General features: G+C 37.7%; 2 protein-coding genes and 1 long non-coding RNA gene across 5 annotated transcripts in view; 1 reads left to right on the top strand and 2 right to left on the bottom strand.

Annotated features, from left to right (window-relative positions):
* Window positions 1-14,074, bottom strand: part of ZFYVE28 (zinc finger FYVE-type containing 28) — a 308,586-nt gene that overhangs the window by 57,704 nt on the left and 236,808 nt on the right. For all 3 annotated transcript variants that reach the window (XM_050947523.1, XM_050947520.1, XM_050947521.1), the window contains one exon: window positions 12,108-13,460. In XM_050947523.1, the coding sequence (XP_050803480.1) occupies window positions 12,108-13,460 (1,353 nt within the window). The remainder of the gene's footprint in view (window positions 1-12,107; window positions 13,461-14,074) is intronic.
* The window catches only part of LOC127048279 (uncharacterized), a 45,865-nt gene continuing 31,997 nt past the window's right edge, over window positions 207-14,074 (top strand). Inside the window, exon 1 of the mRNA XM_050947950.1 lies at window positions 207-327. The gene's annotated coding sequence lies outside the window, so the exon portion shown is untranslated. The remainder of the gene's footprint in view (window positions 328-14,074) is intronic.
* Window positions 633-10,067, bottom strand: LOC127048390 (uncharacterized). The gene is made up of 2 exons (XR_007773636.1): window positions 6,877-10,067; window positions 633-6,774 (listed from the first exon to the last, which is right to left on the bottom strand). It is a non-coding gene; the product is annotated as an uncharacterized LOC127048390 (long non-coding RNA).

Raw genomic sequence — 14,074 nt, 5'->3', positions numbered from 1 at the left:
GAGAGAGGAGTGAACAAGGAGTTGGGAAAGCAAGGAGAGAAGTTAAGCAAGTGTGAGGTGAAGAGTGGACGAACTGGCAAGAGAGCTGATCGAGAGAGGCAGCTACAGCAGCAGCAGCAACAGAAAGCTGACAGGACAGAGGAACCCTGCAGGTTTTTAATCATAGTATAGTGTGCGTGCGTGCATATATATATATAGATGTCTGAGTGTATGCTAATTGTAATTTACCTCTGTAAAACGTAAAGTACAATTTAAGAACTCTTGTCAGAGATCCATTGCAGACCAGATATCTGTAACAGAACTCAACCATTTAGAATAATTTGAACGGTATGCAATTGCATTTTGAATACTCTTTAACTTGCAATAAGAGATTTGTATTTTAGTTAGGTTTTTAGATTATATTGTATTAGGGATTATTAGTTACATTAACAAAAGGATACTTTTTTTGGACAGAATACTGTCTGTCTATCATTTATTAGAAGGCCATATCCATGTCCTCCAAGTGTTTCCTTAGTTATCCTAGAGACCCAGGAAGACAGATTAAGGGGGGTGATAGGCAGGTGATTCTAGGGCCGGGCACCCCAAGTTTTGGGGTGATAGTCGGGATACATAAAAGACAGAATCCCACATGATTACGGGAAAGCATTTATTTTTTTACCTGATTTACACATGAACACTTCAAACAACTTCATTTTTTATAATTATACAACAGATGAAGAATCAACATCTGAAAAGCTCTCTACACATGGTCCCCCAAAAAGAAGACTTGTGGTCTCAGTCCTACATACAATACAGTTCACATTTAACATAATAACAAATATACTGGTAAGATTTCTTTACATGCAGTCATATGAACATAAAATCACTCCAGTAGTACAAAAACCACACAGAGCACCAAGAATGAAATAAACAAACAAACATTGGGAAGTCATACAAGCCATAAAGCATTCAATAACAAATTTAAACAATTTTTTTCACATTAACAAAAATACATAAAATACTTAAATTAAAATTTTTAACAGTGTCCCCTTACGTATTCCCCGCCCTGTCTCTTTAACCTTGTTTTCCCATCCCTCATCTTTACTTTCTTTCTTGAAGGGACTGGTATTTCCTCCTTTATCTTTTCCATTCCCTCGGATGGTAATAGGAATGGATGTTTATGCAGGAGAACCCTGAGGAAAACAACAAATAAAAACAGCATTACACTTACCTGTTAAATGCATTTGTCCATCTGCACTTCCATATGGAATTGTTTCATGAATGGCTTGATCATCAAGTTCTAAAAACAGTCAAAACAGCTCTTCACCTCATGTACATACCTTTTGACACCTGTAATGATTTCTCTGCTGGACTTGAAGTTGTATGTTGACATGTTCATCTTAACTTTCCTTCCACCTCTGCTAAAATTCTCATCCATGCTGTCATCCTCTCACATCTTAATTATAACAACTCCCTCTCCTAGGACTTCCCCAAATCCTAGCTTTTCAAGACTCCTGTGTGTGCAGAAAGCTGCAGCCTCATGGTCTTCTCATAAATATCAAGAAGCACTGCCTGATCACTGCTAGCCACAAACATCTCCATTTGTTTCTCATTCAGAAGCTGAGAATTACCATTCAGCCAGACTAGCTGATCACAGTGGTTCTTTCTGGTTATACAACCTGTGAATCTTTGAATCATCTATGAATCTTTGGCACAGAGCCGCAGCTGGTACAAATTGGCATATATCCATTGATATAAATGAAGTGATACCAATTTATACCAGCTGAGGATTTGATATCTGCCTCTTTTTAAAAAATGATCTCCATGAATTTGTTTCAACCTACTTTGTATCATCTTTTACTACTCTCCTCCCCATTTCTTCTCCTCATCTTATGCCCCCCTCCTCAGAAACTAGTCAGTATGGGAATATCTTTCCCGTTCCAGCTCCTGCCATCTGGAACAGCCCTTCTGTGTCTTCCTGCCTTACTAACGCTCCAATTCAATTCAAACCTGATCCACTAACCTCTGCTTATGATTATCTCCCTTCTTTATATACTATTTTTTGTTATTCTTTTTATGACTATACATATTACACAATGCCTTCCCTTCCCTGTTTTCCTTACGTAAACTCAGATATTGTCTGTTATCTCATTTTTTATTTCTGCAAAGTGTTAAAGTGTTTGAGGATATACATTGTATGAAAGATTCCATTAAAGTTAAAGATAGTGTAATATATCAAAGGTGGGTTTAACTATTAGAAAAAATAATGTATACACATTTTTAAAAGTGTCTCACTTCTCTGTGCCATTATAAAGTGAAAATGTCTACCAGAAATGGTAGTATTTCTTTTTGATTGATTATTTAGATTGTAAGCTCTTCATGACAAGAAACTCTGTGTTTGTACAGGGCCCTGTGCAATGGAACGTCAATAATTATGGAGGCCTTTACAAACAATTTCCTGACGTTACAATAACTAACTGACTGAGAAAACATCTTTCTTCACTTTTTGGAGACTTCATTTTCTCGCTGCAATTTCTGTTATATTAACACTGTAACCTTATGTTTGATAAAACCTACTTAACGTGCATGAAATCAAGATTCCTCTTTATACGGTTCACTTCTGTTCTCATTAGCACACCCTTAGAGACCCACTCAGGAGTTCCAGGGATACTGTGGGATCCTAAGGTCAATTGACCTGCATTTCCTGCCTCTTGTTTCCTGTAGTCAACTAGTTCTCGCTAGCTGCATGTGTTCATTAGCATAGTTATATGTAGAAGATGCATGCATAGACAGGCACATTTCACAATAGGTGTTAGCGTAATCAGTATTGGAAAAACAAAACGTTAATCCTTCCCATCATCCACCCACGCCTTATATGAATTCTGCTCTTTTTTACTGCTTCTTTTTCTTAGTAACGAAAAGAGATGCCACACCAATTTGGGCCTTGCTAGGTTTGTGGGACTCCTTGCTAAACCCAAAATAGTAGGTGAAAGGTGCATAAAACTTCATCTCAACCTATATGAACACACCAGATAAAATTGTTTATGAAATTATGGATCAGAGCCAAAATGACCAGTGCATTTAAAATGAAAGAACCAATGAGGGTTTTCAAAGTTTCAAATAAGGTTACAGAATTGTTTTAGCAACACAAAGTTAAGATGGAAGGAAATATGTCTATATGGGATCAGTAGATAATTGTTTTGATGGAACACAATTTCCACCTCTTCTTGGCCATTACATTTCTGGGGAGCACTTGAGAACTAGCTTATGCATGAGGATAATAAAAATGCAAGGCAGTGAGCCTATACATACAGGGAACATTAGCTATTACAACTCTCATGCTGGTTGCCGACTGGGACCTGAGATCAAATCTCATCCAGTGGTTAGGACACTAGCCTAGGACTTGAGAAACCAGAGTTCAATTCCCTGCTCTAGGAGACTTCCTGTGTGACCACCCAGGACAATACTTTGTGCCTCAGCTCCCCATCTGCAAAATGGGGATAAAAGTACTTCCCTACATGACAGGGGATGCACAAGGCTGAACACATGAAAAGACTGTGAAGCACTCAGATACTATGGTGATGGGGCCCATATAGATCTTAGATTGACAGATTTACCATCATACCATCAGGATTCTATTTTCCACATCTTGAAAATTGTTCTGACCAGACTAAACGAGGAGAAGGAGCCCAATAATACCACATTTTCCATAGCTGTGTCCTCAACAACTCCTGGGATGTACATCTAAAATTTATTGTATTCCTCTGAAGTATATTAATTTTCTATCCTATCCTGTTCCTCCTACCTCTTTTATTAGAATGTTTTTCTTTTTTTTAAAAGAAGAATCCAATTTAGTCAGCCAGGACATATTTGTTTTTGGCAACACATCCGTGACCAAAAAGGCAATCTCAAAAACACAAAACTTGAATACTTGATTCTGGCTAATAAAGATTGCTTACTATGTGCTGTGTCTGTGATAATTACTGTTCACTTGCTGGAAAATTAGTGAGAGGAAATAAATAAATAAATAAATAAATGATATAGCCCAAAGGACGGACAATGGTGATGTCACTCTTATTAGTGCTTTCCCATGATGTGATACAAGTAGACATGTTAACAGTATTGGTTCAGATGCAGTTTTGAACATGTGAACAATTTTTGAGGGTCTGGCTATTTTCTGCAACAAAACAATTGTGTATTTGATGCTTGTTTTCATTAGTTTTAACAATTTTTGGCCAGTTTCCACTCCATTCCTTGGGACGTGCATCCAGTATCTTAGGTTTCATTTAATAATTTCTTATTATTTCATTATCTATGAAATATCAGCTACTTTTACATTCTAAGTGTACATCGTCAACAAGCTAACTCTTTCAAATCTCGTGTCAACTATATTAAACTTAATCAGGATGAATGGCTTTTAAAGCTTAGGGTTTTTTAACCAGATTTTTTTTATTATAGTAAAAACTGAGATTTAGTAGAGGTTGCTTTTGCTGATAAATGGCTTGCTGGTACAATACACTGACATTTTCATTTCATCCCAAGGTTGAATTATAACTGAAGTAACATTCTTAGTTACTGTGTAGAATCATGATGTTCAATGTGTGAAGTCAAACATTGTAATATCTAATTTGAACCTAGTGCTGCGAAACATCTTGCAGAAAAGATTCAGGGCCAAATTCAGTCTTGGTTGTACTTACTTATGAAAAAGGCAGGTCTACACTACAGGGCTGCGGCGACATAAGTTACGCAACTCCAGCTCTGTGAATAATGGAGCTCAAGTCAACGTACCTTAGGTCGACTTACTGTGGTGCCTACATTGAGCTGAGTCTCCTGTTAACTTACCTTATGCCTCTCATTCCGGTGGAGTACCGGAGTCAACGAGAGAGCAATCAGTGGTCGATTTAGTGGGTCTTCATGAGATCCAGTAAATCGACCCCCGATGGATTGATCACTGTGCGTCGATCCCCTGGTAGGTGGAGACAAGCCCAAAGTCTGAACTTGACCTACCATATAGATGCAGGATTCTATAATACAAACAAATGATTGTAAGAGGAACAGAGAAATTTCAATGGGGCGTTCAACAGAAGGCTAGGGAATCACTAAAGAAAAGCTCACCCATGTTGACAGTAGAGGTTATTTTCCCAATCAACCACTCTTTCCCTAATAACTATATTGACAGGAGACAGTTTCCCTACTCTTAGATGGCTGGGTTAATGATTAGAATCATTACAAACTGGCTATAGAGACAAGTTTTCATTTAAATACAGTTTATCAACACATAGCTGCATTTCATTCATGGGAAAGGCATCTTGCTATCATATGAACACAAGGAACAATTTCCTTAAATCCAACAGCCAGTAGAAGTTACATTTTAAAACCAAATTTATCAGAATCCCTGATTTCTATTCATTTATACAGGTACAAATGACTATAGCATATTTACATTTTTGTCAAAAGCCAACAATTAAATACAAGACTAACGCTGTTTTACTGAAAACCTCCATTTACTTCACAGTTTACATATGACTAAATGTTGTAACGAATTACTTGTAAGAAAAAAAATACCAAAATAGAAAGCTAGCATTGTAGGTGAAACAACTGTTCATCTTTTTATGAAGAGTTCTGAACAAGATATTGGGGAATGGAGCTTTAAAAATTCATAACTGCACAGCTGTAAGGCTAAGAAATTACAGCAACAAGAAGTGGAACAACTTGAGTGCCAGGCTGGGGAAGGTTAAATTAAGAATCTTAATGTAGGGTTGCAGTCAGTAATTAGGGACAGCACAAAGATATGCTTTGCATAGGCAATTTGCCCAGAATGTATCATCCATTCTACTTGGGGAAAATCACTCTGCTCATTAAACTTCTGCTAACCAAATTCGAACAGCATGAACATCCAACTACAACAGCTAATGAAAGATACACTATTACAGCTTATAGAAAGTGAGAGGAAATAATAGAAATGTTTTTCTCACTACTAAGCACAGCTCAGTTCTTATGTATACTATGAAAAACAGCTATACATGAGAAGTCTTATTACTGCACACACTCTAAATACTTGCAATTAATTAATGAAAAAAGGAATTCTGGTGAAAATTCTGCATTTTAAGTTAGACAGAATAGACCTGGAAGAAAAAGTAGAATAAAAAGTCAATAAAAAGATAACAGAATGGCACAGTGAAACCAGGCATATGAAACCTAAAATGGAAAAAAGCTAGCAATGCATAACAAAATGGAACAAATTATCAAAACCTTATTTGACATATGGAAGAATAACCCAGCTTTTCAAAGATTCTTCAGACTCCAAAACTAAAGGATGTCTTTCATCATGTATACCTCTTCATACAGGGGAGTATTGTGATAGTCAGACTCAGCATTTTACTCATTCTACCTTATTCACAGTTTGAAAAACATGAAATACAGATCTAAACATTCCTTCTTTAGTGAATCTCATGCTTTTCTTCCCTTACAACATTTTTTTGTTGCATAATTCTATTATAGTCTTTTGACTTATTGTTGATCTGCTATTCTGTAGCTATTCTGCTATTTCTTCCCTCAGGGGTTTCTACTTTGTGTGACAAAACAGCTTGTACTTCATATTTGCTGTCTTTGCTTCAAATCACAGGTTCACCAGATCTTTACAAGCACTACAGTTATATCTGCACAATACTAATGCTGCTGCCTGTGAATCATTTAATGTTGTGCATGTTTCATTTCTTCAACATACTTACAGGGAAATAGGGAAAAAGAGAGAAGTATATGTCAGACTGGAAGTTAAGGACTATCTGCTGTTACCTACAAAAAAACAAAGTAAAGACATGTCAAAAAGACAAATCTGATTATGTACAACAGAAGAATTTTTAACGGTATATCAAATGTGATTGAATGATGACTTACCAATCAACTCTGCTGGATCAAGAAGTTCAGAGTAGCTGGTTTAGCTGGGTATTTGCAAAATAAATGTGTGTGGTAAGGTCCTATATTACCTGGACATGCTAAATACAATAATCCTGGCTGGATCAGAGAAAGCATATATATAAATGATGTTATATTCTTTACTATTACCATAGACCTCACTAAATGAAGACGCTCATGCTACCATTCATTTATGTGCACATCTGATAGCTATTTGATTGAGCCAGGGCATAGAAACTTCTCTTTTCTTTTAGTTGATTTTCAGTGACTGAAAAGTAAATATACTTATCAATCTGATGAATTAACATTTGCTGTGGTTCTCCCATGCTTATTAAATTGCTTACTGTTCTAGCTAAAGAATCTATCATTCTGAAAATGATCCAGTGTCTCAAACACTTCACTCACTGTTAAGGTAACATTCACAAGCACGTCATAGGAAGCCGTTATAGAGAGGTCCAAGATGACATTCCTCTTTTAAAAGAACCATTAAATATCAATGATTAGTTACCTGGGAAACAAAGAGTAAGAGGAGACTGATGATATTCCTTCTTGTACCTCAGCTGGCATGACAAATAATGCACATAGCCAAGAACCAAACCCAATGGTAGATATTTACATATCTGTGAGTACTTATGTATGCAGTGGTGTAGCTGTGTTGGTCCCAGGATATTAGAGATATAAGGTGGGTGAGGTAATATCTTATTGAACCAACTATTGGACTATTTATGTGATAATCTAAATGAATGAGAATCTCATATGTTTGGATATTCCTAAACTACGTCTGCTCCTAACAAAAGTGTGTGCATGTGTGAAGACGGAGTAGTTGTTTGCTATCAATAACAATGGTATGCAATGAGTAAGTACACTCTCTTATGGTCTTATAATCAGAAGGTTGAGATAGCTAAATTTAATCAATTAATGTTAGTAAGATAGTCCTGGATAGCATTTGCTCTGTACCCTCTGGTTTATCATGGACCTTTGACAGTTGTTGCTCTTCTTCTCCATATGCCTGCACAAAGTGTAGACCTGTGTAAAATATTGTGTTTTTTCTCATTCCTTCTCTACTAGTATGAGACTTCAATCAATGCTCCTTGCAGATACAGTATTTTGGGTTTTTTTTGCAGAAATGTCCAAATGCCACTTAATATCTTTTATGCACATCTCACCCAAAAAGCAGTCAAATTATTCATTTGTGGCTTTGTAACAGATATTTCAGCAGTGTGCAGCAGTACTGTCTAGACATTAGAATTAAAGGTAATATTAAATATTTTTAAACACGATTATAATCCCAAGGATTGTATTCCTTCATTTGACTATCCAAAAGGATAAAATTAGTCAGTTTGTAAAAAAGATTCAGGCCAGGAGTCACAGAAATTCACTGAATATTTCTGTTGCGTGGCTCTAAAAGTGGTCATAAAATCCAAGAAAATATTTACAAGCCTAAAATCATACTTATTTCATAATAATAAAATGGATAATGTTAAACTCTATCTGGGAAGGATATTATAAGCAAGGAATGTGATTTGTTTGTAAGAGGGATTATTAGCATGTGTGTACAGCAGCGCACACTGCTAGTTTGAAGTAGCTGAGATGCACAGTAAATGTTTTAAAATGTAGAAAAGTGTCAGAAAACAACAAAATATGGACATATGTAGTGATTACATTTCCCAAGTCTGGCTCTGATAGTAGAGGCCACAGAAACAGTGCTAGCAATTAGAACAAGAATATTTACCAGTTAATTGTATCAGAGATACCTGACTGGAACTGTTGAGTTAGTTGCTCACAATGCATGAATAGCAGGTGGCAGCACCTATTATATTATGTCAAAATATTATGGCACAGAGGACCCTAAGTTCCATTTTTTCTGTTTTCACTATTAGTATTATTACATTTATTATTGGTATTTCTACTGGTATCATTCTTATTTAATACTTTTATTTCCATAACTTTTGTACTGTGAGGTAGTGCCTAGGAGGTCCCAGTCAGGGATCGGAGCACCACTGTGTTACCCTAAGCACTGTACACAACAACATTAGATGAAGCTTCCAGAAGCTTCCAGAGCACTCAAAAATAGAAAGGGACATAAAACAGGAGAATCATTAGAAAACAGTAATATTTATAGCAGGGGTCGGTAACCTTTCAGCAGTGGCGTGCCGAGACTTCATGTATACACTCTAATTTAAGGCTTCGCATGCCGGTAAAACATTTTAATGTTTTTTAGAAGGTCTCTCTACAAGTCTATAATATATAACCAAACTACTGTTATATGTAAAGTAAACAAGGTTTTCATATGTTTCAGAAGCTTCATTTAAAATTAAATTAAAAGGCAGATCTTATTAGTTTAGTGTGATCCTTGCCCTTGCTTTTCCTTGCTGAGTTTTCCAATGGCTGGTGGCACGTACTTGGATACTTTAAGCTGCACACAGGCTTCTGAGTGATCAGTTGTTAAGTGGCTGGAACCCCAGACAGGCAGTTGAGGTGAGTGAAGCTGGCGGCTGGTAGGGCTGAGTAGGGCCAGAGGCCTAGACCCTGTCTGGCAGGGGGCCTGCGCTGAAACTCCAACCAGAAGCAAGGTGAGTGGGGCTGCGGCAGGGACCCCAGCTGGCAAGGGGCCAGCAGCCGGAACCCCAGAGTGGCAGTGGGCTGAGCGGGTCAGCCCACCCAGCTCTGGGGTTTCGGGGGTGGGCTGAGCATCTCCGCCTGCCCCTACTCTGTGGTTTCAGCCGCTGGCTCCTGCCAGCCGGGGTCTCAGCCCACTGCCAGCCTGGGGTTCCTTCCCCAAAGCCAGCAGCAGGTGCTGAGTGGGACCAGCGGTGGGACCCCGGCTGTCAAGGGGCCAGCAGCAGGAACCCCAGAATGGCAGTGGACTGAGCGGCTCAGCCCACCCCGCGTGCCATCAAAAATTGGCTCGCGTGCCACCTTTAGCACGTGTGCCGTAGGTTGCTGACCCCTGAGTTATAGTTACATTAGAACAAAGGGGCATCTGAAGCCAGAACTCGGAATAAAAGAAAGACAGGATGCATGGAGGTCATTTTACTCCCCTAAAATGATATGGAGTTAACTTCTAGTGTCTGTTGAACTTATGTTTGCACTTCTCCACGCTATGCATTCACCAATGTTCTGCAAGACTGCAGTGCTTTAACATGGAACAGTACTACTGCCATCAGCTTCATGAAAACACAGGTGCTAATCCTAGACCGTATAGGAGGGCACATTAGTAAAGATGCATATAGCTAATACAATTATTCATGTCCTTCAGATTCGGAAGATTCAGATTCCTTTTCTTCAAGAGCTTCTGAAAGTTTCTACTACAGTGCAAGTCAGAATAAAATGTAATGCTAGGAAAAGTTCCCAATAAGTAGTAGCTCACTGTGCACTTTGAACCTCATTCTGCACCACTGAGCTGTATTTTGATTTACTCTGGCAAATATCTCTTTCCAGACACAATAGCATAGAAATGTACTCCTGCAACCTCTTCTGAGTGAGTCACAGCAAAAATTTTAGAAGTCAGCAGCAAGACTGACTCGGAATTCTTGGTACAATTGAAAGTAGCACTTCTGCCTTGCACTCACATTATGTGAACAACAACTAACCCAACAGTTCCAGACTGGTGCCTGCAAGCCTGCACAAGTGTTGAGAGTCTGCAAGGTCTCTCCCTATAATAAAAAATAAACAGGAAATTCTCTTTTCCCTGAACAAGTTTTAAACATAAAATTGTCATTGATGGAATGAGCAGTGTTCTTTATTGGTCTGAGAACTTAACTGGGAGCTGGAAGATGCCGAACGCCAATCTTAGTGATATGTATTCACTAAGTAGCCTTAACTAAATCATTTAACTGTTCCACTTTGGTTTCCCACTACCATTTGCAAAATTACGATAATAACGTTTGCTTACCTTGGGGATTAATTAGCTAGTGTCCTTAAACACTCCGAAGATGAAAAAAGCTATAGATGTCAAATGCCATAATGATTAAAAAGTAATTGGTTAGAACTTTTCAAAAAGAAACTTTTTATGTTGAAAAAAGTCTCTCCTCACCTCCCTCCTCCGCAGAAACAAAATATCTTTTCTGCAGGGAAAAACTGGTGACATTAACATTTTTTCCATTTTCCACATAAAATATTCATGACTTTTGGAATTAAAAAACCTAACTGAAAACAGTTTATTTTTTTATTTATCAAAAACTGAGTGTTTGGGCAAACAAATATAATTTATCACAAAGCCTGGTTTTCAGCAAACAAAAATTGTAAATAGCCATTTCTAAAGGTTTTGATAATCTTCTCAACAACATTTTGAAAGAACAAAAAATATTGAAAAAATAAAAAGGGTTCTGTTTCGTTCACTTTTAAATGAAAACAAATTTGATTTTTTTGAGAAACTACTTTGTATTTTTTGACCAGCTCTATTAGTAAGTTAAATATCAACAGAGAAGAGTAAAATATCAAAATCTGTATTTCTACCCATGGTATAAGTTATTACTACCAGTTTTGCCAAGGTAGTGCTACTATGTTATGTAACAATGTAGAAAGGATCACACACTGTGTACAATAATGTATCATGTTAAATCAGGAGTTCTCAAACTGGGGGTCGGGTCGCGAGATTATTACCTGGGGGGTCGTGAGCTGTCAGCCTCCACCCAAAACCCCGTTTCACCTCCAGCATTTAGAATAGTGTTAAATATTTTAAAACGTGTTTTTAATTTATAAAGGGGGTCGCCCTCAAAAGCTTGCTGTATGAAAGGGGTCACTACTACAGAAGTTTGAGAACCAAATGTGTTAAATGTAATTTCAAACATATCACAAACAGAATTATGTTAAACTTTAAATAAAATTAAAATAGATTGCATTCTTATGGGACAATTCTTTGTTAAGCTAAACAGGTTAGATGCTATTTAATGAATGTATTTTATAGCTCAGGGGACAATATAAAGACCTAAGATTAAAAAGAGTTTCAAACAGTTGCTGAAAATGCCTTCCATGGTTGGCACATAAAACAAAACTGATAGTACAGTAAAAAGTATTTTTAAAAGTAATACAACAATTTTTTCCTTTATAGTCAACAATTCCTTGGCCTTTAATATTTTATTATTTTAAAAATCAACTAACATGATGTGCGCCCTCCTGGCTAAGGGAAGCATAGTATAAATCACTATGTTACAATTAGGTATTTTGTATGCAAGTCCAGAGACAATAAAATCATTGGAAGATGCTCTTACCTTGAACTAGCTCTTGATTTAATGTCATCCTTTGCCATTCTTTCACTACTACTTTCTTCATTGTTCTCTGATTGCTTCTGACTTGGCTGCCTTCTTTTCTCCCATTTCTTTTGCTGATTTGAGATTTCCACCTCTACTTGTGATCCATTTTCTGCTCCCATCTGTGAACCTGAGGAATGTGCCAGGCACTTAGAGGAGTTAGACAGTTTCTGTTCTTCTCTGCCAGAATCTCTTTCTGCTAGCAAAGCAGGAGACGTTTCAGTTTTTAATGCCTCCTGTGCAGAGACTGCACTATCCAGTTTATCTATATGGTCCTTTTCTTTAGATTTTACTAAACTATAAGAAGCATTTATAACTTTTCCTGGGGAATGTCTGGTCTTTAAACCAACAATATTATCCTCCCTACTGTCTTCACAGCTGCCACAACACACACAGGAATTAATGAGACAATTTGTGGCAGCTATGCTGAGTTTATGGGATTCACTCTCCTCTTCATCAGCTAAAGAATCAGAAGACCCAGGAACACAACTGATAGCTACTTCTGGTGTTGTTACTGGGGATTCTGAAGTAGCGGGAGATTTGGGATTAAATATTACAGTAGCAGATATCTTCATTCCACCTGTCCTATGGGCTATCATTTCTGCTGTCTCTGCATCAGCATATGTATCCCAGCCACTGAGGTATAACTGTGAATCAGGACCTTCTAAACAACTGCACGAATTTTGAACTGAGATACAAGTCATCTGTTTGCCATCTTCAATATTGTTATTATTGCTTAAATCGCTTTCTACCTCTCTTAAAAGTAAAGTCTCTTCTGTTTGATGACCATTGTCATACACTAAAGGTTCCCTGTGCTGCACGCTCTGCTTTGAATTGTGGCAGACCCATGCAAATGTGTCATTGACTGAATCCAACCCAGCAAGAGCTTCTCCTGCTCCATCCAGATCATCCATAAAAAACACTCTCTCCTCTTCGTCAATTAAGTTGTCAAGATGTTGTCTGTTAGGCGAGGTCTCTGTGCTGGAGCCATTTCTTATGCCAGGTCTGTGTGCTGGAGACTGGCAGACACTTGGTGGGGAAAGCAGGGAAGACATCTCATCTCCAACCCTGTGGACCATCCTTTTCAGCTGCTCCAATTCCTGTGCATCATACTGCATAGAACAGGCTAGCTCAGCTTCTGTGTTTTCAGCTTTTGCTGAAAGCTCCTCAGCAGGCAAAGTTGCAGCTAAGGCAGTTGTACTGACAGTGGGCACTTCAGGATCTGTTCTGACAGGAAAATCCACATCCTGGGATATGCAGAGGTTACGTTCCAGGGTGTGCAGCTCATCATCAGTTAAGGTCTGAAGCAGATCCCTACAAAGCGACAAATTGAGACATTATGTTGCAGTTTGTACTCATAAAGGGTGACTGCATTATAGATCTGACTAGTAGCTTTCTCTGTCTGAAAAGAAACCCACATGCAGAATTTGGAAACAGACACAGAAAAGTACTAGCTAGCACTTGGAGCTGGAAAATTCTAAGTGCATTGTAAATTCTAATTCAGAGTATGTGTGTTCTCCTGCACTTGAACCCGGGACTATGCTGGGAAACACAGAATAAAATACTCTCTCTTTTCTTTCTGCAAAAAACCAAACATTTAGTCATCTGGGGCTCAAAAATAATGTTTCACATTTTAAATATATTACTAGCTTGAATTAAAACCACACATACTGTAATTTGGTTAGGACACTGACACCTTCCTGAGAACTAGTCAGTGAAGGTTATTGCACTCAAGAGATAGCTAAAATTTCCCAAGTTATTACGTGGGCAGAAAAAAAGAATGTATTAAAACATCAATGTCCCCTTTGCAGTGCTGATGTATTGGAAATCTCAGACTGTAATTGAGAATATAGTTTAAATTACAAAACCTGTTTTGATGAAGACCTAATGTGTTCTTAGACTTTACACAATAATATATTTCTAGGTAG

This window comes from Gopherus flavomarginatus, chromosome 3 (genome assembly GCF_025201925.1).
Source record: "Gopherus flavomarginatus isolate rGopFla2 chromosome 3, rGopFla2.mat.asm, whole genome shotgun sequence".
In the NCBI taxonomy this organism is placed as follows: domain Eukaryota; kingdom Metazoa; phylum Chordata; order Testudines; family Testudinidae; genus Gopherus; species Gopherus flavomarginatus.
This window is presented reverse-complemented; position numbering and strand designations above follow the sequence as displayed.